Source organism: Diorhabda sublineata, chromosome 4, assembly GCF_026230105.1.
Source record: "Diorhabda sublineata isolate icDioSubl1.1 chromosome 4, icDioSubl1.1, whole genome shotgun sequence".
In the NCBI taxonomy this organism is placed as follows: Eukaryota; Metazoa; Arthropoda; class Insecta; order Coleoptera; family Chrysomelidae; genus Diorhabda; species Diorhabda sublineata.
The window spans coordinates 18,023,495-18,051,155 of NC_079477.1; the positions used below are offsets into that span (position 1 = coordinate 18,023,495).

A 27,661-nucleotide genomic window follows, 5' to 3' on the forward strand; every position below is an offset into this window, starting at 1 on the left:
GTACCTCTATACGACAGGCACAAGTCGAATTACTCGAGTGTAATAGGGTTTACCCTCTCGTGCTTGCTTTTTTACATAAAAGAAGACAAATGGCTTGGAAGAATAACCATAGTGATCAGCAAGTTCTCCAATTTTATCGCCGTTAGACTATTTTTTCTGGTGATATCTTGGAAATATTGTGGACAATAAAAAACTGGATGATCTGGATTAACCGAGAAATAAAATATTGTTAAAATTGCATCAAATAAAATAATCAGGAATTGTTTAATCCCATAGGAACTTCTCGTAATAAGTAGTACAGAAGAAGAAAAAATTTGAACATCTTATTAAATAAAATCAATAATTTATTTGATATTATTATTTTTTCAGATAACACAATATTAGGAAGTTACATTACCTAATGAACACACTATATTTGGTTGTCTATCATGAAAAGTTGGTCTATCGAGAGGGATTTTAGATTTTAGTATTTACTTATTGAAATGATAATATATCATGCTCCAACATTAAGGTACTGTACACCAGACTATATAGATACAAAAAAATTCCCCTCATGTTTATGATTTAAATAAGTTTTTCCTGAAATAACCAAATTATTCACCACTTCAGGTCTTATAATAAGTGACAAATACTATACTTTTATTTAGATCAGAGGGGCATATCCTACTAATAGTTTCTAAGTAATAATATCATTTTCTGAATTATTCACTTGATTATGAAATTTTATGTACACTTTGGCAAATACAGGAATGAATGTGAAATAGCCACGCTGTCAATGCGCGTTACTAGATAATGGTAGTAGGGATTAGTACGGTCCCTCAAGCTCGTATACCTGACTAATATTGTCAGTTCTCTTATGTCTATTAGATAGTGAAGAGCACTGCATAGGTACCTACTTTCATTGTATTTACTGGATACCGAGAAAGAATATATATTTTATTCTGGGGTACAGAATTTAGTACTTTGATTATTTACCGTACTAATTCACCAAGCGCATATTATCCTTCTTTGTCATCCGAATACTTTCTCATTTCAACTTCGTGCCTCTCATTCACTCCTGTATTTGCCATACTGTACTACATAATATGAGAAATTGAAATCTATGTGAGCAGCAGATGTAAATTATGCAAATTTTCTAATGTGTTCAAAATAAATGGTATTTTAGAGCTTTTTTGGGGGAGTGTAGCTTTAATAACACTTCCAAAATATACCTTTAAAGGTTTTTTGTCTAATTATATATTAATTCTATGAAACACTGTATTCTGAAAATTTTACTCGTAGCACATCTAAAGCATTGAAAATTACATCAAATGTATAATTTTAATTTAGATCATCAATTACGTCCCATAATAGGAAATTGTAATCCAGTAATAGTAACAATAATAATTGATATTTCAAACAATTCTACTTTTGATGTGACCTCATTATGACTCTCAGCAATTTTTTAATGTAAGTGAAACTTCGACCAGAAAAACTACTAGATTGGGTTCGACTAAGCTAAGAAAATTGTAGAAATGAATATTAGGTTAATTTCTACAACCTATTTTGTTTAATCACATTAGTTGGAAGAGTAACTGGTTTAAATAGGCATATTTCTATGTTAAATTACTGTTATTGCGTGTAATAAAATAGAGAAAATAAGAAAAAATGAAAAAAAAGAATGATTAAAAAGAAGGTTTCTTAATAGAGATTATCCACTGCAACTTGACATGTTAGAAGATATCATCCTAATAGAAATTATTTATATAACTGTGAAACGTGGTTGCTAATAAATGACTTTGGTTGACATTGAACAGTACAAAAGTTAGAACAAATCTTAAAGATGACATTTAGTATCTTGTTCAGCAGTAGTAAAAAAATAAAGGGTCAGTTAAATATCAACTATTGGATTTTGCGGTTGGTTTTTTTTTGAACAAATAAAATTTCGAGAAATTAATTCATATATGTTGTTGTGTTATGCCATTGCACCAATTTGTGAAGAAAAACAAACTGCTGTACTGCTGTAGGATTAAAAGAACCCAGATTTTTTCAATACAAAGAACACGATATTCTACAGAAATTTGCCATACCAATTCATTCTGATAGTAAAGCATCTATAAGTTCCCGTTTAATCCGACACATCTGAGTTGAGAGTACCAATGAAAATTTACTGAAATCGGCAGAGTACCTTTAGTCAGGATTTCCGATCACACATTAATCAAAGGAAATAAAGAATTTAATAAACGTGCCTCACAGAACTAGAAACATCTGTAATTGAACTGAAGTCCTTCTGTGGTGTGGAAAAGTGCTTCTATAAGAACGACTTCCTAATGAAAAAGGAACGAGAACTTTGATGCCACTTACACCGACCGCCCACGATGCATCTGTTTTGAAACAAAGGATGCAAACCAGTTGATCTTGCAACCCCGGCAACGTATAACAGAGGTGACTCGAATGAAACTAGTTTACAATCGGTTATACGTGACCTTGATTATCAAATGTTTATTTTGTTTTTTTTTTTCAATATGAGTGATCAAGAGCTAAACCTTAAATTTGTGGGAGAAGTGAAAAAACAGTTTTTTATCTACATTCGATAAAAAGCTATAACATTCTATCTGTCTGAAACAGTTCTTGTGTTGCTACGAACAGTCTAGAGTTGACATTTTGACTTAGGTATGCTGTTTTTCTACAAGAAAGTGTCCAAGTCATAGATAATTATTAAGTTATAGAGTTTTTAATTTTTCTATGTTTAAAAAGGTTTCAAATTTTTTTGGTAGATTACAGCCGTTTGCATTAATGCTTGAGTCAACACTACTTAAGTCTCTTATTTTTTTTTATTTATCTAACAGGTTAGAGACAACAACAAAATATATAATTGATATTAAAAGTATATTTTAAATGATAAAACTATTATATGAAAAAGAAGTTTCACTTAAATTATAGTTCTAAACTTGAAGTGGAAATGTATTTAATACAATTATTTAGATTGTATTAGGATGCATATTTGTAACTAGAATTTTGTATCTTAAACTTGAATGATTTTGTTTTGATAAAAATACAGGGTTCCCATATTTCAAATAACAGTTATGTAATGTATCTTCGGGCTAACCAATGATGGTTGACCACATTATTTGCAATAAAACTACTTTTTTACCTAATTAACCGAAATTTTAATTCTTAATATCTAACCAACAACCGTCTCATCGTGTTGGTCGGTTAACAATTACAAAAAAGGTTGTATAGGTAGTGGAAATCATGTAGAGTTATGAGTCATACTGACGCAAAACACAATTTTATGTTTGAAACGAGATCCTACTCTCTATCTTAATAATCGCATTAGTCACGGCAGTGATTAATGAATCCATTAATAACTGCTGTCAGATACTTTCTGCACAAATGAAAAAAAATTGCAAAGTAAATGTTCCTAGACCAGATTCGCACCCGGGACCTGAAGTTTGAAAACACTGAGCAATAGCAAAGAGCTATAAGCGACATTCAATGTGTTTATCGTATTGGGATCTCTGGTAGAGGCGTGGCTTAGAAAATTTTCCATAATGGTAAAAATATGAACTGGAGTCAGTAAGTCACTTTATGCATATAAATAAACGTGGATATTATCTAAAAATATTTTTATAAATTTCTTTATAATTTAAATATAAAAGCAAAATTACGTTACAAGAAATTTGCAAATTTGCTTGCACAAAAACAAGCTATAAAAATTTCTCATTGGTTGTAAAAGTGTGGACAAGTACCAAATAGTGGTTGTAATTGTAAGTATTTTGGATTTTTATTTACTAACATCACATATTAAAGATAATCCGCATGAAATAACAGTTGAAATATTAAAAGACGGTTGAATAATTGGAATGAGTTGTTCATGAATGATGCTGGTTTAAGTGGTATATGTAAACATGTTCTTGCAGTATCCAAGCTATACGTCTATCAATGATCCAAATTTGTTTATTCTATACACAAAATGTTTAGTGGAAGGTTGAAAATGGAGATAATTGTTTCATCACGAACAAGCTTTGCTTTTACAATTAAATACACAACAGCACACTTTACTTTTTAATTTAATTTTCACTCTAAATAATGTATGTATAATCAAGTGATAGAATTAGAAAAATAATTATTTCCACATAAATATTTGTATACTTGTAATCAGCTGTTATCGGTTCGACCTCTGATATTAAATTTCGCCACCAGATAGCGTACCCTAGTGCTAGAGATCCCAATATCTCTATTTTAACGCACCATGGTTTTTGAAACAACTTATAAATTGAAGTAGATACCTTTTGAAACAATATAAAATTGGCTCACACCTTTCAACATTATTGTGTCCTTAGATTTTTCAATGTTGTAATATTTTATGTTAAATTATGTTAAAAACCAACTAAAAATGGATATAGAAAATGAAACTGAGTTTTCTTCAATACCATCAGAAATTAGAGAAGCTGTTGTTGCCTCATTAAATTTATTGCCGGAAAGGTCGAGGAAAGTATGTAATATAGCATTTGAATTTTGAATTGGCAAAAGGGATTATTAATAACTATAAATAAATACCATCCTCTTGTAATATTAGATACCCAATATTTTTGAAACAATACATAGATTTTTGTGTTGGTTATTATAGACATATAGGATTATGATAATTTTCGATAACTATGTACTATGTTTGAATAAACAATAATATATTGTGTAAAATATTGGTTAGAATAAAATAATAGTAGTGTTTTTAATAATGTAACAAAAATATTGAGTAGTCGTAGATAAAGTACAGTATTCTACTCGCGTAAAATGAGTTATTATTCACTCGGTAATTTATGCCACTCGCTAACGCTCGTGAAAGTACCCTGCACCTCGTGAGAATTTGTGAGAATATTTTGTGTAGGAAGTGGATTAATTTACTCGATAGTAAGGAATATATGAATTAGTTTTTGATAAAATAGAGTTCGATTTATAGTTGAGTAGCTCTACTTTGCAGGGAAAATCAAATTTTTAACGAATATTTCAGTTGTTACATTATCGAATGGTTTAAAAATTGGGTATATGAAATTAAAAATTTGAATAAAAAAGATAATGAGAGAGTATTTTTTTTAATTCTCATATTTACGTTGAAATGTTAAAATGTTTTTTTCTTAGTTCTTGAGATCCTTTGTTTAAGTCAAAATTTAGGAACATGAGTAGTACAATTTATAAGAATAGAAGAAGAGAAAAGAGTAGCCAAAACGTATGATGTTTCTGTTACCTCGGAGAAACGTATTGTAGGTGAAGGGAATAGAAAATCGAGAGTGAAAACCGTAGACTTTCACGACGACATGAACAATACAAATTTTGTAAAGTGGTTAAAAGAAAAATTCATTCCCGGTACTCCAAAAAAAAATGTGTATTGGTATTGGATGATGCCCACAATACACTGTTAGAAGCGATTCTAATTTTTTCATGGAAAAATTTTTAAGTTAAAATCAACTAAAGCTGAGCTATATACAATTATATAAAAGTTCAACGCATGTTTTAAAACATATATAATAGTTGAAATTTTAGCAGAACATGACATTTTAAAGTTACGTTTACCACCCTATCATCCGGAGCTAAACCCAATAGAAAAAATATGGGCTTTGGTGAAGAACGATGTAGCTGCTTGCAACGTACGTACCTTTTAAATTAGATGATGTGTGAAATTAACAGAGAAACATTTTGTGAGGTGCCTATAGAACATGGAAAAATATTTGCGCGAATGTGATCTTTCAAAATGAAGTCGAAGGAGAGCAAGCAATGGACAACGTGGCGTTTTAAATAATAAACTTAGGGGACGAGGATAGTGGTGACAGCTAAAGTGAATTTTCAGCCGTCGACGATGAAGTCTTAGGTTGCAAACTCATCTTGTAGCCTGTTATTTTTTTTTACTTTAATTCAAACTTCAATCATATAACTTTTCAGTATCAAATGACAATTGTTTGATTTAATTAATTATTATTAATATTTTTTCCCTATAACAACAAACTCGTTTTGTTCCGATTGTATCACGTATATTACCAAGAAGTCTATATCATTCAGTTAATCCCATAAAAATATTTAATAATAAAATCTGTGAGAAAATTTTGAGATTTTCTTATTGATTGTATGTATTTTATTGGAGTAACAATATTAAATAAATGAGATATTCTTCACACACTAGTGCGTATAGTATTTTTTAGCACACACTAGTGCGTGAACTCGATTTTATATTTCCTATAATAATTGATCACACCTGCAGAAAAAAAAAATAATGTAAGAATCATGTGATGCGGATGTGTTGCATTCAGATTCAGTTAATCGGAAAACATTCACATTGGTCAAATATTTAATTTTAACTTAAATTTTGATTGCCAATTTTAATTATAAACTGAAGATAAAATTTTTATTTTTTTACTAATATTTATTTTAGATATAATAATAACTTATTAAGGCCTTAACAAGTTTATAATGCTTTTTCGTCTTATTTTACTAATAATTCTATGTACGTTGCCGTTCAGTATTTCCAAGGTCATAGCTCGACGTTTTCCACTACCTCTATCTGTATATGAGATACATTCGTGCAATTTTGCCTAATTTTATAGAAAATTTTCAAGTCAGAATAAGTCACCCCAATCGATTTTACAAAACTGGAAATTTCTTCAATAAATTCGTAAATTTTTCAACTCATATCTATTGTCAAACATCTATTGTCTTCATGAAATAAGCCGGACGGTGTTTTCAATTTAACATATAAATCTAGTCTCAACCTTTTCATGTACCGCAATGAACATGAATAAATAATATGTTCAGTCCACCCTTGACAAAATATAACCCGAAAACGGAGAATTGTTCGAAATTAAAACCAAGGTATCTGCTAGAGGGATATGTCTAGATGTATCACAATATACGTTAATTAAGACAAAAGTAACGATAACGTTAAAATACAAGAAAAGTAAAGAATGAAATAGAAGTGTTGAGTGAAAACAATGATCAACGATAAATTGGGAAAATCTTTCAAAGAAAATAACCAGAAGAATTAATGCTTAAAATTATAACAGGTTCTTTGCGATAATTGAACAAAAAAAATCATTGTACACATAATTCTGTACAAATTGTATATATGATGGTTAACATATTTTCAGCTTTTCTCCGTTTTCATGTCGGATGCAGACAGTCATCACTAGATAGCAGAAGTTTATGGTACTGAAGCAATCAGTGATAATAAGGATAATAAAGTCCGATAATGAATCAGGGAGTTTACACCATCTTGGCGGAAAGTGCTTCAGTAACAAGGAAGAAGTGAAAGTAGCTGTAAACTCTTGGATTTACAGGCAGGCGAAAGACTTCAAAATTTACCTCTAATCTATAACGCATGCATATAATCGACCCAACTTTTTGTCATTTTTATTAAATGTTACATTCAGTGTCTACTGTATATATCGGTGTAAATAAAATACTAAAACATTTTAAGACTGTTTCAACTCCTATCCAGTGATCGAATGAACAAACCCACACCTAGCATGTAACGATACGATCTGTTCGCGTAGCGTTAACCTGCGTTGAAGATGTTTTCAGAAGAAGTGGCTACTACTAGACACAGAAATTTCAACCATATTCTGAAACATCATAGAAGGTAGGAGCTCATAATAGAGTAGTATTGGAATGTTAAAGATACATGCAAACAATAGAAGAAAATACGGGCAGTGTTGTAATTAGCGAGATAATTGTGATGTAAATGGGATAAACGTGGAGTAGTAATTTAACTTAAAATTTTATTAACGAACCTTTAACCACGAAACGTTACAATTCATTTTTTACGAAACGTTTTAACTGTCCAGAAAAATAATATAACAGGAAAAATAAACAATTGTAAAATGAATGTCGAACTTTTTTGCATTTGAAAAATAACATCTCTCTTTGGATTATGTTTACCTCTAAGTTTTACAAATTAAGGGTACAATCAAGAAATTCAACATAACTCAACATAATTTATGAAATTTCGTTTCAGTTTCACTTTAGTTGTGTACTAGTAAAAACAGCACTTAAAACATTTTTGTATCATATATAAATAGTAAGTGAAAATTGCAATAAAAACTTTTTTTGATTCTCATTTTCTTTAATAATTTCGATACTACAGATAACAAAGCAAGCGTCTACGTACAGCCACCCAGAATTAAGCAGAAATTTTTAAGTACCAGCGCCTATAAGTTGGATCAGCATATTAAGTGTTGTTAATTTATATGTTTAATAGACGAACATAAACTTTATTTAAATAACTAAGCATTATCATTTATCTTGCACATAAAATATTACACACATCTCCCTACAATAAAATTATTATCGAAGTAAAAAATTGTCTTTTTTTATTTAATTGGGAACCCTGATCAAAATTTGGTCCTTTATTTTAATGGTCTGGAATAGGGAGAACCTTTATAACGAGATGTTTCGGCCAGACGTGAAGATGAAGATGTACTTGGAGTTGTTTTAGGATAAGATGAAGTCTTCCAAGGTCGTGATGATGTTTCTGTGCAAAAGATATTTAATTAAACATATTGAGCGACCGAACTGTTTTATTTTATCGTTGTTATTATCACTGTTATAATTAGGATTACTAAGACTATTATTATTATATTATCAACAATATACAGAGAAACGTTTTGATTAAGAATTCCATTATTCATTAGGAAATATGAAGGAAAGCGTAGCAATTCATTTACTGTAATAGTCCAATATGTAATGAGAGTCGAATAAATTATAATGAAAAGAATTACCCTTTAAAATTAATCAAACTAAAAAGTGGAAAATAATATAAAAATTAAATTAACTGAAGAAAAAATTAAAGTTGCTAATCTGCAATATGAATATTAGTTGTTATAATTTTTTACTCTTTTAATTAACGCAAAGTTTTAAAAGAAAAATGTCGTACATCCCACGCTGTTAGAACTACACTACACTACACCAATTCTCTCTTCAATCATTTCATTATTATATTAAGAATTATTTTTTAGTTTAGCCATAAAAGCATGATTTCATTGTTTTAAGCTATAATTTATTTGTTAAATCATGTATGATTATAATAACAGGTAATCTTATGCATTATTTCGCAATTTAACATTTCATCTAATACTTCACCATCATGTCAGACTTTCAGTTAAATTTTTGCAATCAAGTTTTTCTATTTGTATACCATCTAAGGACAGTAGTGCTACTACATAAGTTTGTCTAGCAGTCAACTTAAAATGGAAAATTTTTATATTAATTTAACGCCATCTAACGGCAGGGAATATTAATCAAGTTACTGAATTATTAGGGTATCGTTAAGTCTACTGATTTTGATAAGGACTATTGGACAAAGACAAGATGTTATATTAGTGAATTATTGTATTGTCAGTGGTTTTTCAATAAGTTTGTAAATCAATTTGGCGTTTTAAAATAGAAGAAAATCGAATTTAAATATTCCGTTACAAGGATAGAAACATACATACAAGCGAAGCTAATGAAAGCGTTAAAAAAGATCATATAGCAAATGGAGATTCAAAGTCATTTTTAGGAGAATGATCTATTAATGCGAAGAAGGAAAAATGAGGAAGGACAAATTATAGATGCTATATCAAGCCCATGCGCCGACTTATTCTGATTTAGAAGTTGCAGTTTATGTTTTTTGGAAATATCTCTGACAAGACAATAGCCATTTTTATCTCATTCCTCATTGAAGTGTCTACAAAAAATATTTTGCAGTCATCAACAGTTTAGAAATTACAGCTATAGATGCAGATATAATTGATACAACTCGGGAACTATACAACGATCATACTGCTAACCAAAATTTAAAGAGAAAATAAGGATCATGAGGCGGAAGAAAAGCTGGTTTCAGGCCCGGCAGATCCACAGTTGACCATCTATACTGTGTTACACAAATGATCGAAAAAAAATGCATTTATTAAATGTACATCTGCAGAAGACATACGACAGTGTACCTCTTAGCAAACTGTGGACAACGCTAGAACAAACATCACAAACAGGTTAATAAAAGCAACATATGAAAATAGTATGACGAAAATTGAAGCAAACCAGGCTTTATCTGAACTGCCACGAAAGGTATAAAACCAGGGAGTTGCTTCTCGCCAAGTTCTACTTGGAGTAAGCACTCAAAATGTGAAAGCAGGAATTCAGGGGGATGAGAATACCTCTCAGTGACAACAACTACACTATACATACTTTGCTTCGCAGACGATCATATAGTAATAGCACGGGATCATGAAGACTTAAGCTAAATAACTGGAAAACTCATAGAAGAGTACAGGAAATGGGATTTCGAAGTAAATGTATAAAAAATGTAATAAAAAAACTGATTGTGCATCGGAGCAACAGCACAAGGCATCGACCTGAAGGAAACACTGCAAAGAATACATATAGTTAGGAAAGAAAATAACAGAAGATGGAACACTCTACACAGCAATCAAAGAGAGAAATACACATGGCAGAAAAGTTTTAATGAATGGAATATTATGGGAACAAATGATATCAAAAATCAACAAACAACGAATATATTACTCGATCCCTAAAAATATTGTAACATATGACAGCGAAGTGTGGCAGATAAAACAATTAAGGGACAAAATGGTAATGAAGACAGGGATATGATAAGAAATGGTAGAATAGAATAAAGGAGATAATGGTAGGAAAGAATAAAGGAGACAATGGTAGAATAGAATAAAGGAGGCACTGGTAGTCAGACACACATTAATCAATAACATCAAAACGAAACGACTAATCTGGTATGGTCATGTACAAAGAATATCTAAACAGTTCCTAAAATAGACACCACAAGGGAAAAAAAAAGACGAAGACCAGAATAGAAGAAGCTGGAGAGAGGGCATCGATAAGCAAATTCAGGAGAGAGAACTGACGGAAGACCTATGGCAGGATAGACAGATAATTAGTTAAAATTTATTGATTTTTACTCAACATGTATTTATGATTAAAAATTTTAAATTAATTAATTATGAACTAAAACAATGCATAAAATTTGCTAAATTGAACGTTAACATATTATTAAAAACAAATAGTCACTCACTTGATTTTTTTCAAAACAGCCAATAAACGTCGAGTATTGATACAAACATATATACACTTATAAAGTATATGTAAAGGTATGTGTATAAGAATAACCGTCAGTCTATAACGACATTGGTTACTATAGTTACTTGTTACAGTGGAATATATTTAGTTTGTGAGTGTAAAAATGTGTCAAAATCAAAAAGTTACTGGATATGCATTGAACTATGACAATTTTTAGCTAATAACTAGCTAATTTTTGTTCAATAATCGCCATAATGACTGACACCATTAGAAAGATTAATTTCTTACTAATCAAATATAAAAGCGCTGTTTTTTATTCAACCTCGGATAGGCTATAAATAAAGGAAAAGTTCCTATAAAACAATAATTTTATCACCAAAAGATATGTACACTTTCGGTTACTTTTCGACATAATCACCAAAGAGATTGAGACATTTGTCACAACTTTAGACAATCTTTTCAATATCCTCTTCAAAAAAAGTTGCCGCCAATGTAGTCTAACTTCTGGGAATCCCGTAGACAAAGCAGTAATGGCGAATCTGCGATTTTCTTCAACCATTCTGTCAACTCGTTGAACCAGGTCATCTAAAACGACAGATTTGCGTCCTTGGCCCCCTTCATCATGCATATCATAACGGCCATCTTTATACTTTCGATACCATTCACGCACTCAAATTTCTTGATAATACATATAAAGAAGGGTACTGTTGGATTCGTGATACTCTACACTATCAAAAAAATATATCTTGTTTTGCGAAATTTCTCGCTCGAACCTCCTTAATATTTGTTATTAAGTTCAGTCGAAATCAAAACTCTCATGTTAGTAAGGTTATGGCCGTTTTTTTTTCCAAAAATCGCGTCCACAGATAATTTGTTGATAGTTCCATTTGTCGTAATGATATAAATTGATAGTATTTTTAACCAATATTAACTTTGAAACATAATTAAAATATCGAGTCAATTTTATTCTTTAAGAAAAAATCGGTTTAGATCACACTGTGTATTCTCTTTGATTGAATAACTGATAAAACATTTTAATCTTCTCTGTATATTTTTGATAAATATTGTTTTATATGTATTAAAAACCGGCGTTATTCTTTTAGATTATTAACATATGTTATAAATTATTTAAAAGTAAAAAAGGATACTTTAGTATTTTTATTAAATATAAATTTCAAACTCCGTAGTTTGTTATTATTAAAATTTATTATCGTTATTATTTTTAATTATATTTTCACTAACATAAAAATCTGATCACTTATAATCAAATTCATATAAATGGATGGTTAACACAAAGCACTTGATGATATTAACCCAGTTGTTAGAACTTGTTAATAAATAATTTGTTCTATGATTAAATTATTAGTAAACTAGCGTAATTATGAATGTGAAACACTTTCCGAATAAAATTAGTTACCTGCACCTCAACCCTTATAAAAATTTTAAATGTGTAGCATGTGACACCGCTTTTAAAAGGGTTTTCAATTTTCTATCCAGTAATATAGCACTTATTTATTTTTAGACAATGATAAAATAAATATCAATTTTCAAATAAACTGATGATACAAGTGAACAAACTAAAGTTTAAAAATTTTTAATTAAATTTACAATACTCATAGTCTAAATAATATTCTCTAACCGAACTCTATTCATTACTAAAAAACAAAAAAGGCGTATTTGAAGTATTTGGCAACCATGCAGCTTCAGCAGCAGATCACTAGGGGCAGCTGAGGTCTCAGGTGATCTACCTAAATGTGAATATTAGAGATCATCTTCTAGATTAATTCACGCTTTTTTGATCTGGTAGAAAGGCCTACCAAAAAACGGCTATAGCGGCGCTAAAAAACTTTACGATACTTGTACTGTGGGAGGTAACTGGAACGGCAAGATAAACACTGACGACTGCTCTGAGGGCCCCTATAAGTGTCGGGTCTCTACAGACTGCCAAGGCGCACTGCCATAGAAAAAACAAACTCGGAATAAAACTGCCAACATGGCACATGTCCTTATGATGTCTCCAGATAGGATCCAACGGACATACCTACTTGATAAGAAATTCAACGTAAAACTTCCTGGCAAGGTGGAATGGAACCAAAATGATGTCAGCTAGCCTTCAAATGATGATATATACTACAGATATAGAAGCTTTCCATGATACAACATTCAATTTCATAACTTTTTATTTATGGAATTTTCAACAGTGAAGAGCAGTTAAATGGGTTTAATGAATAGATCAAATTCTTAAAAGGAAAATGATATTACTACACATTCATCATAAGAAAAATCATCTCTATTCACTTCTTCAAGGAATTTAAATAAATAAAGTAGATTAAAAAATAAGTTATTTGAAATCTAATCCTATAATTTCCATCCGAGTTTACAAATTTTTATATTAAATTTTATCTCTCTTTTTATAACCAATTTTATTTACATATATATACAGCCTCCCATATTTGTCCAAGACAGTTAGAACAGTCCCAGAAAATTCGATACCTACTTAATCACATAGGTAAACGAGAAGTTACTAGATATCAAATACAGTAGGAGTTAGCTCCAACTTCATGACTCTTTACCAAAAACGTATTTTCTAGTTTAGCAAATTTTTTGTTCCCAGGTATGCAGGGTGTGACTCAAAGAGTTTCGATTAAAAGTGATGATGATAAAGATAAATTGGAGGTATTGATGGCACTGAGTTCAAACATATTATGAACAAAACACTCCATCTAGCTTATGTTTCTAATACTTGATAATTGTCTATCCAAGGATCAACTGTTTGCCTAGGACACTGCATTAGCTTAAGCATAAATCTAACAGTTTCTACACTAACTTTAAACTATGTACCTTGTCACAAACCCCTGTACTGTTGACGAGCCTGGACTGTTATTTTGCCCCGATTTCTTCCCTATCTTGCTCTGTAGGCACTATCTAATAACTCCATATATATATCTATCTCCGCGAGTTTATATCAGGAGTACAAAAAAAGGAATTAATGCTAGTGCTTTGAAAAAAGGAGTGAATTTTTTTATTAAATTTCAAAGTTCTGCATTAATTTTAGGGAGTAATGTAATTTTGTAATGAATAATTACCACCATCTAATTATGAACATTTATGATTTATTTTCTTCGAGTTATGTCTTATAATTTTTGAAATATGGTTTACTGTTAGGGAAATAGAAGTAAATAATACTCTAAATCTTCATCTTTCATAACAGGCTTGGGAAATACCAAATTTTTAGTATAAACTCCAAATACCCACACCTAAGCAAACCAAATCAAAAGAGTGATCTGACCAACAAAATGGATCCTTGACATTCTATGTATCAATAAATACATATAACTGGTGAGCAGCATGTCCAAAACTCGGATTCGGATACACCTACAATTTTAGCTGAAAAGCATTTGTTAAAAAATCTTAAATAGAATTGGTGAATAAAACTTGAATTATCTGTATCTATTTAAAAAAATTGAAATGGAGAACTTCCAGTATAATTGAAAGTGCTTAAGTGACATTAACAAGCTAAATTAATAATTTCAGCTCACAATATCACCAAATCCAAAATATATTTGTCCAATTCCTTTTCTACTATGACTATTAATCGAGTGAAGTTCATACTTAACTGTCACCAAAATTAAGATAAATTACTTACCAAAACCGGAGGTGCTGCCTTTATAATAATCAGTTTCATAGTCGTCATAATATCCTGAAGTGTAGGGTGCTCTTGAGCTAGAAAAACTACTGTAACCTGGCGAAGTAGATCCATAATCATCTTCATATCCATAACTCTCTTCCATAGCAACACGAGCACGATCCAAAATTGACATAATTTTAGTTTTTGCAGGCATAACTCTAGGCGTAGTTACAGGTACTCTTGTAACCGTACGCATTGCTGGAGGAAGTGGTCTAGGTATAGATGCTGAAATAATAAAAAAAGTTTTGAGCAAAAACAAATAGATTAGGAAGTATAATTCGACAAGTATCAACGAAAATGGATACAGATATTAGTTTTTGTAGTTCTTGTTACATCTACACTTTGCCTTCCAGTTCCAAGATCCTAATGTATTTCAGTATCTCTAATGGTTTCAAGGAAGCTATTTCCTTGTTCTTCCAAGTTTCTAGGACCAGGCAATCCATTTATCTCAATAAATGAATATATCACTGGCAAGATGAGAGATCACGTAACAAAAAATGTTGGATGAATGCTATAGTTTGAAGACAGTCTAAATGGTAATGATCATAATTTCGACAAAACTGTATTAAATTTCATGAATTGATATCCACCTACTATTATGCTTGCTGTTAATACTTACGTCTAGGAATGCTTGGAGCTGACCTCCTTAGTCTGGTATCTCTATCATCTAAAGCATTTCCTCTTTCTCCAAATAACTCCATTTCTCTCATTTGTTCTTGTCTTATATTATCATTATTATCGGGTATAAGATATTTTCTCACTTCTGCCAATGCAAATGCAACTCTTGCATGAGCCTCTGCTGGGGGGCCAAGAGCCGAAATTTCGACGTGGAGGTCATCTGATAAATGGCTACAATAATTTGCAAATGAAATCCAGCTGATCTATCAAATATTTCATTTATTTATTTACAAATTAAGGAAAATAATCAGAACTAGATATTAAATCAAAATAAGGAGAATATGAAGTAACTGACGAATATTTTATTCTAGTAACAAGCCAGATTCTTTAGCTACATAAACAAATTACAGTTAGATTCTATCCATTGTTCATATATTGGGTTGTGGGCAGTCAGGGACCTCTGTGCCCATAGGCCAACTAATAGGACCGTAGTGACCCACTTAAAATATTAAAGGCAGTTGTTCTTTAGAAAACTAATCAGGCACCTTGGCTAGAATCTTTTAACTTCACTAGGCAAACTGTACGACTTGCCCAAGAGTTTGAACATGTGAATGCTTACTAATGACATGATTCCTTCTCTATATTAAGGGCATTTGATATCATCCATGATGTTTATAGTATGGGAATGGCAACTTAGATGACTGTGTCCAGTTAAAATGCCATTCAGCTATCAAATTTCGGTCAAGTTTAAGTGGAGAAGGTTGATTGGTGAAAGAGACAGAAGGCCCATGTGTGCCTTAGCTTGTGTCATATCAGATATTCCAATCCATCTCCGACCGAGTCATTCATCCTATATTACTTCACTTATAACATTAATGAATAAATTAAAAATAAGAAACACCTCATGTAGCTGATATTAGATTTGAAACTGAGCTTTTATTGGTCATAAGCAAAAGCAATCACTCTAAAAAGCCCAAACAAGACATGGCTGACAGTGTCAAAGTCCTTCAAGATGTTGATATAAGTCTAGGTCAGTGAACGTACATTTTTCCTGCCTAAACTCATGCTGCTGATCAATTAAAAAATATCTACGGTACTCTAGTATGTGTTCAATTCAAACCTCAGAAATAGCATAGAGCATAAGCATAGGCCTGTAATTTATTATATTAATTCTAGCACTCTTATTACCATACTTCAAATATCTTTACAAAAAATAAATGAATCTTCACACATATTTATTTACCTGTATTTAGGATCCAAAGAATTTCTTAATTCCTCTTCTTTAGCTCTATCTTTCATTGATCCTTTTCCTAATACGGCCATTTTGCACATTGTTTCGTCTTGAAGCCGCTTCATAGAATTACCTTTTGGCCCCAAAAGTTTACCGACAAAATTAAACTAAAAGAAAATTTACATATTACAAACTGGTGAATGTTGAATTGATGCATCATTGACACAAAAAAAAGCTTAATACAGATATTGGTTTCACATTATGGTTATGCTAATACTTATTCATTTCTTAAGACTGTTGGTTAGTCTATAACTGTAATTTTTTTCAAACTGACACAATTTTTAAGCTGATAATAGATTCACTCAAATATTTGATGAACAAACATGAAATAATGTACTCACAGGGAAGTTTTTCTCATTAAGTCACAGTTTTACAGGTCTCTCGACTAACTTTTAATATCAATTTTAAATAAAAGTGACTTCCGCCTTCGTCCTCTAATGAAGTATATTTTGACACTTAGTCGTTAGCTCCTGGAGTAGTTGTACCAATAAATGATTATCAAATAAGTGATTATCAAAGAGTGAGGCGGCAAACATCGAAGGTTTTGATGTTTGCCGCCTCACCGTCACTCCCGTGAGTAAACTAAGGAAACACAAGGAAACTTGTGTAGGCTATGGGATTCATTAATCTATTGATGACTCCACATTTTTATAGTCTATTCATATCATATCCTGTGCCGGATAAGATAAAAAGCACAAACAAGTGTTTTCTTTTAAAGATATGTACTAGTATAAGTATATGTACTAGTACTAAGTATAAGTACTTAGTTTAGTGTAATATTTTTTTAATTGGGTTTTTCCAAAATGTCTCGCGGGCCGGTGGTTGCCCATATGTGTTTTAAGGGAACAAGTCACATTGTAATTCTAACAAAAAAACAGTTGGAAGTAATTTTAAATACGTTTTTGGATTGTTTCTTAATGTTACGTGTGAGTTACAATTCCTCTTTGGTGAAGGAACAAATAATATGACAATTACTTAAGGAACTGTTACAAAGTTATTAAAATACATAATTCTACTTTATTATATATTGTGATAGATGTTAATAGTTTTGAGGATCATTAATACTATCTTTCTATATGTGGATTTATTGTTCTGTAGGCAGTGACTATATGCGTGACAGTCATAGTATAACAAACAGCACTACTATCTGAAAAAATAAAATAACTAAGTGCAAGTTTGGTGTGACTAATACGAAATCTTTTTAATATTACAACTTCACTCCTGCTTAAAAAATGAATGTTTTATATATTTCTTCCATCCCTCAAAATGTTTTTGTAACATAATAAAATCTAGTTAAACCTATAATACTTCATATTAACTCAAAATGAGCACACAAATATTTTGATGCACACAATGAAACTGTTTACATACAAACGCCATATTGAAACATGTAGATGGTAGAGCCTTATACTTTACAAAGTTAGGACTAAGTTTTTTAATTCTATGATACCTAGCAATTTTGTTATGTTTGTTTGAAAATTAAATCAATAAGAAATCATTTTAATAATGAAAAACCTACCTTTGGATGTTCTCTAACAGGTACTAAGACTTTGACAGTAACTTTGATGGGCTTCTCTCTATAAATGTCAACATATTTATTTTCTTTCACAGGAGCTCTTCCTAGAGATTGAGTTTTAGCTACCTCTGAAAAAAATGATGAATACTATACTATTTACCCAAAATATATTAATTTTGGATAAAAATGTTAGGCATGAAAATCATCAAATTATCATCACCAATAAGCCGAAGATATTTCCAACATGATAATTTCTACTTTTCCAAGGGCTCTTTGCTCCGCCCCTGACTCACTCATAAAAAAATTAGCAAGGACAACACTTGTATTTTGCAGCATAATCTTCGATAAGGTTAATACATTGTTCCCTTAAATGTCCTACAATTTCTAATGCATTTTGAAAGAAATTGAAAGATTGTTGAACCTCTACAAACCTCTGATTTACCGCACTTATGTTTTCATATTACGAGGAAATCGTTCATCCTGCAATTTTTCAGGGAAACGTTGTGTACCAAATTTGGAGAAGTCTATCTGGAGATATTACGGTTACAATAGCGAAGCTCACAACACCACTACCAAGAATTTTCCTAATGTATACAACAAATATTTGTGAGTTAATTGGGATTTAAATTCTCAGCTTCTTCATCTAATTGTTCAGATTAGTACATTTAGGCTCATTGTGTCATTTAATTCTTGATTGAAAGTGTCCTAGTCACTTTTGTTATTAGTTTCTTTAAATTCTCTTACTATAATGTGTTCACTAGTTGTTACTAATATATGAGAATGATCTGAGTTTGGGCCAGCAGCATCCTCAATTTTCATGAAATTCATTGCTACATTTCTGAGATGAAAAAAATCAATCTAATTCAGTATTATATTTGTATCGGTAGACCAATTGAATAGCATTTTCCATTTATATATCCGTGAAGCTATTTTTAACTCAAACTCATGTAATTACAATCACATTAGAGCAACTTAGATCAGTCAATCTTACATAGTATACAGCCATAATATTAGCCAGAAAGCATTATAATTTAAAAAAACAAGAGAAGATGTCATTCATTATTCATGGCAATACAAGCTCCCAATCAAAAGAATTTGTGACTAGCCTAATAATCACTTTAATGAATCAATAAAGTACTTTACTTAAAAATTGATTCAAATGCATGAAAAAGGGTATAAATTTTTGTGGAGGATCTTCAAAAAATAATAAAATTAATTATGACCGTATTTAGTTTTCACCATTGAGCAAGACATACGTAAATGCATACCTTGTACAAAGAAATAACTGATTCTGTAGATAATTTTGCTAGATATTCACAAAGAACTATCAATATTCAAATTGAGGCAGGCTCACTTCCAGTTTTCTTTTCTGTCTGTGTTATATTAGCCTACAAAGTTCTTATAATGACCAAATTCTAATACCTATTCAACTTTATTAATATGCTATTAAAAATTTATTTCACCTTAAACATAAGAAGAGTATGTTGAGTCTGAGAAATTTCTGAGCAGTTGTTACAGCTAAACAGTAACTATTAAGCGAACACAGCAATATCATGTCTAAATGGCTGCAAATTCAAGTGTATTGAAGATATGTGTAAAAATGTTCTCTGAAGATACAACAGAGGGAACAGTTACCATCCAAAACTGCCCATAAAAACTACAAATGACACAAGTTAATGGATCCTACAACACCTACAGGAAGAAATTATGTAATAACATCTGAAAAAATTATAAAAACTTCACAAATCATCAACTTCTGAAAATCTTCTGCCTTAAATATAATGTTAAAAATTTAATTTCAAGTTCATGATTTATATAATATAGTAAAGAAATCTGTAGTACATATTCTGACTAATAGTTTCATAAACTTTTTAAAAATTATCATTCAACTATGAACTGATTAGCCTCCCACTTTGGAAATTTCAGAATCACTTACCAAAAGTATAAACTATTAATAGGAAATTTTTTAAAATTTTCAAAAATGCACTTTTTGAGAAAATCAAAATCTTGAATTTGATTTTTCAAAAACGATTTTTATAACAGTATCTTGTATTGCATATCAAAAGAAAGAGCATTTAAAACTGAGTAAAAATGACACCTCTCCCATATCTCCAGCTCAATTAGGAGAAAAACAATGGTTCAAATTTTGGAAAACATTACATAGTCTTAATTCTGAAATTGTTGATGTTTAAAAAAAATTTGTATTTTTCTTAATCTCTTTATGGACAACCTTCATACCAAATTTCATCAAATTCTGAGGGGGTCAAAATTTATTTTTTATTTTAGTGTTGATTTCATCACTCAATGGGAAGATGAGGTATTTAAAAATTCAGATTCTTATCCATTATTAGGACTACATTAGTAGTTGAAGGTGTATAAATTTTAGTATCTAACCCAAAAAATGCGAGTGATTTCTATACATTATAAAATAAATTATGTAAATACCTTGCTCCAACAACCGAGCGGCATTAGGTAATTTGTTTTGATCAATCAATAACTTCTCAGCTAACAATTCTCTAACATATTCACTTGCTTTTTGAATTACTATATTCTCTTCAGTTTCCGCATTATCTTCGGTACCATTTGTACCGGGCTCTGCGCCAGACTTTCTTTTAAAATTTTCTGCATAATAATCACCATTGGGTTCAAACTTTTCGCTCATATTTTAGTTTTTACTTGCTTTCAAATACTACTAAAAGAAACAAAATGTCGACCTAAGTTTGCTCGCCGGGGCTACTATTCTCAAATGTCGAAAATGCACAGCGAACAATATAAGTTAATATGCAAAACTATAACTAATTTAGGTAAAAATTCCGAGTTCAAAAACAATTAACAATGATCTATTATTATTATGGAATTTGTTTAGTTCTAAGATAGTAATTGAACATTTGACAATAGTTTCTTGGCGTCGAACAAAAACTTTGACGTTGACAGAACTATTTAACGTTCAGAGATGCCAAATGGTTAGAAGCTAAAAATTGTGAGGGCCGTGGTAAGAAAATCATAACAAACCTCGAAGTTTCGAAGTTAAACTTCTGGAGTGGGAATAAAAGAAGGAAATACAAGTAGTCAATATTTTACTTATTTCTTTAATTTCTTACTTCTTAAACCTCTTTTATACGTTTTTCTGATGAATTATCTTGATTTTAGGTCTCAATAAAAATTTCGTTTAAAAGCATATAATATTGATGTTTCTACTACTTTCAATCTTGATGATTTGATAAATCATATTTTCATATACTGAAAGTAGTCGAAACATTAATATTATATGCTTCTAACCGCAAAACGGTATGGTATATGATGTAAAAACGAGATATCAAAAAATAAATTTATTTATTCCGAATCTGAATCAATTTCTGGGGGATACATTGCTGCAGAATTTAATTTATTTGTTAAATCTGTAGACACAGTAGTTGTAGCAATTACCGCTATTTGAAATTAAGCTTTTTATTGAAAGGAGCCCTTCCAACTTCGTGGTTTTAAAGCGATTTCTTAGCTGAATTTTGTTAATATTTTCTTGTGAAAACACTCTTTCAGAATTAGCGCTGGAATGCGGTAAAGTTCAACTTCTGGTAATCTTCTATACTTCATACCATCTAATCTAGAGGACATACACTATGTGGAAAAAAAATATTATGATGTTATGTGATCCTATTCCTATTCTTGAACCGAGGAATGATATTCCTTGCATTGCTTATTTTCGGTCAGACTCTTGGATACTGAATTTTTCTCCTTGTAAAGATAATAAATTATGTTTCTTCAAGCGTATAATATAATAAAATATCTCTATCATTTTTGGCAACACAGATCGTAGAAATAACCTATTCTTTTACTAGTAAAATAATAAACGCTCATTAATGTACTAGTAACAAAATAATGAGAAACGATAGCAACGTCTTATTATGGGCGTTGTAACCAAGTAGGCAGGAACTGTTATTTAATTTTTAATTTGTTTGAAGTTTGTCACTTTTGAAAGGTGTATTTTAAAAATGTATCGAGAAGAAGAATTTTAATGTACAGACACGCTTGAATAAAAAATATATCACTCGGAGCAGAGGACCCAATATATTTTATGTTTCGCCCAATTTGCCCAGCCTCGGCTAACGTCTCGGCAGTGCAAAAATCTGGGCTCTACAATAATAATAGCTTTCTACGCCTAGTAACATAATGCACTACTCTAGTTTTGATTTCATATGTTTAGATCAGTGATATTGGAGCTGAGATTAAGAACAAATTTTGTGAGATCTCACCATATATCGTGAAATCTGGCATCCCCGTTGACGTTATTCCACATGCTGTCAAGAATGAAAGAAAACAAATATTTAAATCATGGATAATGAAAATTCTGTAATTTACGGTCTAGAGTTTCAGGTATACAGACTATTTTTGAATATTTCAAATATTGTATGTCTTATTATTTTAGTCCAGAGCATTATGTCCACAATACGCAGAAACAGAAAAAATACGATTTATAATAGGAACACAATCACTTAAACAAACTAACAATCAAATTCATTTAATAGAATTCAATGAAGAAATATCTACAATAAAAACTTCTGTGAGTTTATTTATGTCTTCCTATTCGCCTGTTTAATTTGCAAATAATATTAATAAAGTTATAATTAATCTGATATTAGATTCGGATTTTAATGTAACTATTAATGTAGTTTTCTCGATATTTATAGGTATTTCATCATTCTGAAGGTGAAATATGGAAACTGACATCAAGTCCTATAGATCCACTTAAAATATCTACTTGCTACAACACTCTCACCAGTGAAAACAGCTGTGTTATGAGAAGTGCAATTTTAAGACTACCTGAAATTGAAAATCATGATACAATTGAAAATTTAGAAATAGTTACAAAACTGGATTCTACTTCACTAGGAAATGATATCAGAACAACAGAATTTCATCCGACAATTGCTAATTCTGCAGTGACTTTGACAGATACCCATGTTGTCCTTTGGGACATTTCTGAAACTGAAGGGAAACTTGTAAGTAGTATATTATTAGAAGGCAAGAATAGTCCAAAATTCACTAATGGCAAGTGGAATCCACATCAAAATTGTAATCAGGTAGGTGTTTGAAAATGCTCTTCAGGGAATATCATTAAAAATGCTGTTTTCCATCAATAGTTCAGTACATTGACGGAAACTCACATAAAGACATATGATATAAGGTCGGGAGAACTAGCCTGGAATATAGATAATGCTCATTCTCAATTTATAAGAGATATGGATTACAATATGAATAAATTATACCACCTTGCAACCTGTGGAGATGATGGTTTTCTGAAAATTTGGGATTTCAGACAAACAAGCAGTCCTGTATTCTCCAGAAGTGATCATTCACATTGGTAAGTTATTTGTTTTTGTAAAAATTGAAACTTTTTGTTTTCAGAATATAGAAAAAAAATAAATCACCAATTCAAGATTAGAAGCTTGTCATATGCTATTTACATTTTTAGTCATTTTTCTAATTGTTGTGGCCCAGTAATCACAGTAATCTAAAATATTACTTAATTTGTTGATTTCTCCTTCCGTTTGAGTCTATAGGAATAGACATAAGTCTATAAAAGTAAATTGAAAACAAAAGGAAATAATAATTTTAGATAATTCAAGTTTATAATGTCCTCTAACAATAAAATACTTTCACAAGCAGTAAACAACTGATCCAACAAATGTTTGTTTGGTATTTGTTAAACAATGCTACATACCAACCTGAATAGATAGGAATACATCAACAAATATAACAAATTGCATGGGGATCTCAATCAGCCAAAGAATATTCTATAAAATGGAGGGTCCACAATAAAGATAGTTAGTTTCAAGAGTGAGAGCGGAGTCAGTTTCGTGACTGCAAGTGGAGTTTTTCGTGACCGCGATAAACGGGAAGTCTTACATAGTGTTTACATATAATTGTCTTATAACTGTTTTCCAAATATTGAGTGTATTATTACAATAATAAGTTTTCAAATATAGAGAATTCCTGATTATTAGACAAATAGTTATTATCTATATGATACGAATTTTTCACTTCCAAAGAAAAAATTAATTCATGTTGTGATATATTATATAAGGAGGTGCAGATTTGGTACCCAAAGGAAGATTCCAAAAATTCGACTCTGCCCAGATAAATATAACTTTATATGTAGATTTTGGTTTTATATTTTTGTTGTGTATCTCTGTTTTTATTTTTTATCGTTACTTATTGGTTACCATTAGATCTATTGTTTTGATATTCACCCTCCCAAATTTCACTCTAATATAGACCCATTTTTCTTATAAGGGAAAGAAGTCCAGCTACCAAGATTAAGCTGGGTGCGGGCAAAGCAGACAACCTCATCAAGGAATCCGGGAGCACCTTGTCCAGGCGTTTGTAAGCCCCTGCTACCCACAGCGCTTTCGTTAGAAGGGTAGTAATCCCCTAATTGGTGGTAAATTATTACACTGGAGACAGCGGAGTAGTGACCCGCTCTTGTAGGAAGCAAAAGTTTTCAATATTTTCAAAATTCTCTTCCTCTACAACTTTGATTGATTTATGTAGTGATTCTACTGTTTCGTATATTTCTTCATGCTTACCTCTTTGTACCTGCTCTATCATCATTAGATAGCTTCTAAATTAGAAGTAAAGTGACACAAGATAGCAACAGGATTATCTCGTCTGAGAGCTACTACATCATGACCTTAAAAGATTAATTCTCTTAACTTATCTCTTGCATGCGTAAATCTAGTTTGGCTATTTCTATTACATATTTGCTTTGTGGTTTTTTTAATACATAGTTCAGGGCACTTTTTCCTATATCTTCAATAAATTCATTTTGCAAAAACTTTTATATTGTTATTAGCAATTTTTATGATCATACGAGGATAAAATTGTTATTTAATTAATTTAGTATTTACTTTCTATAAGATGTTTCCAACTCTCTATCATTTTCTTGATCTCTAGATTCCATTCTGTTAAAAAAGCTGGTTCATCCTTTTCTAATATTAGCCATATACACTTAAAATGATCCAAATACCATTGTCTAATGAAGAGTTTCCAACCTGGCACATAACAGCTCACATAAATCTCTATTTGCAGGATTTGGTGTGTAAGATTTAATCCATTTCATGATCAGCTAGTTCTTACAGCCAGTTCAGATGCAAGAGTATTACTTTCTAGCGCTGCAAGTGTTAGTTCAGAAAATATCAGTGAAACTCTTATCACTGATGATAAAGAGGGATTTGATACCAAGCAAAAGTAAGTTATTATATTGATCTCAATATTTTGTAAATTTTTACCAAAAATATTCTGGTTTTGACCCTTACATCAAGTAATGAAAAATATTAGTTTGTTAAAAAATAGCAATATTCAAAGACCAGTTACCAATTGAATTTCGCGCCTGTTTAAGTGGAGCATTTGATTGGTGAGACAGACAGAAAGTCCATCTGTGTGCTATCTAATGCTAGGAGTTTCTATCCATCTCTACTAAAATATAAGTTCTGATTTCCCAACTTAAAGGCTTTTAAATCAGAATAATTTTCATCAAAATCGTGCTTTTTTCAACGTTTTCAATTTATACGTAGAAAAAGTTATTTTTTACATTAATATAATCGTTATTAATGTAGAAATGATTTTCTAATTTTATTCAATTAAAAAAAATTCAAACTTCTGAGAAAAATGTAAGATAAGTGACATTTTAACTTACAAAATAATTATAGACATGCGAAAAGTCTATTTGTTTGAACACACTGTTTACCACTACTACTACGCCAACACACCACTATCTTAGTGGTGTATAAATAAACAGTGTTTGTATGAATATCACAAACGGTTCCTAAAGTTCCACCTGCTTTGTGTATATTAGTAAAAGTGAAAAATGTCTTATATACCATAAGAACTGAAATTATTATTGCAACACACTATATTATCTTGCAGATTAAAAGATGGACCGCTTCAATGGTGTGAACATGAGGACAGCGTATACTGTGTTGAATGGTCTCCAGCCGAGCCATGGGTTTTTGCATCACTTAGTTATGATGGTCGACTTTTGATATCTCACGTGAAAAAATCACTTAAATACCAAATTATGTTATGAATAAAAAATATCAAAGAAAGTCCTGGCCAACTTTGTAATATATATATATATATATATATATATATATATATATATATATATATATATATGTATATATATATATATATATATATATATATATGTATATATATATATATATATATATATATATATATATATATATATGTTTTGAAATGTTCTTGATATAAAATATAATGATATTTTGATAAAGAAAGAAAAGTCAAAGATTACTTTGAAAGAAGAGACAATCAAGAACTTTTCAAAACATAAACATATTAAAAGGTCTAAGAAATAAGAAATTTAGATATAGAAGATATATATATATATTGGAGCTTTCAGCAAATTTTGGAAGTGAGAACTTAAACTATATATAAATCCAAGCTTTCGGAAGTGTTCTTCCCATCATCTACTACAGTATATGTGGGGAAGTAAATAAAAATTCAAACTTTCTTCTTATTCTTCTTCTACTTCTTGGTAATCTGTCGATCTGTTAATTCTGAAGCTGCATCTTTTCCTGAGAGGTGGATTGCCAACTATCTTTCCACCTCTTAGGTGGTTTCCCGGGAGGCCTTGAGCCGGGCGGATTGTTTTCTACGACTATTCTCGGAAGTCTGCTCTCGTCCATCCGTCTTACATGGTTCTACCACTGCCTCTTACGTTGTCTTCCCCATCTTACAATGTCTTGTATTCCGCACTGCTCTTTGACATCTGTGTTTCTTACTCTGTCTCTTCTTGTTTTCCCCACTATTGTTCTCAGTGTTGTGTTGTCTTAACGAAGTAAGCCATAGTAAGAGATTAAGAAGTTACGGTTTCTATTCTATTGAAAATGTATGTTGTAATTAAAATTAGGTTAAAAATTCTTGAATACGTAAAAATATTTAAAAATATGTAATTAAAATTGATTTAACTATCCAATAATACATATATTTTAATAATTGACATCACATGGTATTTTGCAAAAATATATACTTTGAATTTTTATTTATTTCACTATTTATATTGATTCCTGATGATGGGATGAACATTTCCTGAAAGCTTGGATTTATAGTTTAATACAGAATTCTCACTTTCCAAAATTTGCTGCAAGCTGCAATATATTGGTTTTTGTTCTAACTAGTCAGTAAAGACTATCCGTCTTGATATATATAAACATTAGTTTTTTTTTGTTGATAATTTTTAGAAGAAAGATACATTTTGGCGTTTCGACTTTTCTAGAAAACAGAAGAGACCTAAAATCAAGAACATTTAGATGCATTAATATATCAAAATTGAATTTTCAAACTTATGAAATTCAAAATTTTTAGAAGAATAAGATTCAAAACCACCGAAAATCTTAATTATTTCCCAGACGATGTATACATAAGTATTCAAATGCTTCGTGTATTAGATTCCGTTTCAAGAATTTTT

At 30.6% G+C, this 27,661-nt stretch overlaps 2 protein-coding genes across 3 annotated transcripts in view; one reads left to right on the forward strand and one right to left on the reverse strand.

Annotated features, from left to right (window-relative positions):
* The window catches only part of LOC130442815 (KH domain-containing, RNA-binding, signal transduction-associated protein 2-like), a 37,422-nt gene extending 16,312 nt beyond the window's left edge, over nucleotides 1-21,110 (reverse strand). The window contains exons 1-6 of one of the 2 annotated variants that reach the window (XM_056777172.1): nucleotides 20,617-21,110; nucleotides 18,175-18,299; nucleotides 16,608-16,762; nucleotides 15,366-15,595; nucleotides 14,705-14,971; nucleotides 2,683-8,500 (exon numbers count right to left, since the gene is read on the reverse strand). In XM_056777172.1, coding sequence (XP_056633150.1) covers nucleotides 8,376-8,500; nucleotides 14,705-14,971; nucleotides 15,366-15,595; nucleotides 16,608-16,762; nucleotides 18,175-18,299; nucleotides 20,617-20,833 — 1,119 coding nt within the window. In that variant the 5' untranslated portion in view covers nucleotides 20,834-21,110 and the 3' untranslated portion in view covers nucleotides 2,683-8,375. Of the gene's footprint in view, nucleotides 1-2,682; nucleotides 8,501-14,704; nucleotides 14,972-15,365; nucleotides 15,596-16,607; nucleotides 16,763-18,174; nucleotides 18,300-20,616 lie in introns of those variants that run through there. The other variant, XM_056777174.1, reaches the window with a different exon arrangement.
* A 1,294-nt stretch (nucleotides 21,111-22,404) lies between these two features.
* Nucleotides 22,405-26,273, forward strand: LOC130442711 (EARP and GARP complex-interacting protein 1). Its single transcript, XM_056777047.1, has 6 exons — nucleotides 22,405-22,542; nucleotides 22,595-22,729; nucleotides 22,857-23,249; nucleotides 23,310-23,530; nucleotides 25,258-25,416; nucleotides 26,095-26,273. The coding sequence occupies exons 1-6, from the start codon at nucleotides 22,501-22,503 to the stop codon at nucleotides 26,252-26,254; spliced, it is 1,110 nt and encodes a 369-aa protein (XP_056633025.1). The 5' UTR covers nucleotides 22,405-22,500; the 3' UTR covers nucleotides 26,255-26,273.
* The last annotated feature ends 1,388 nt before the right edge of the window (nucleotides 26,274-27,661 follow it).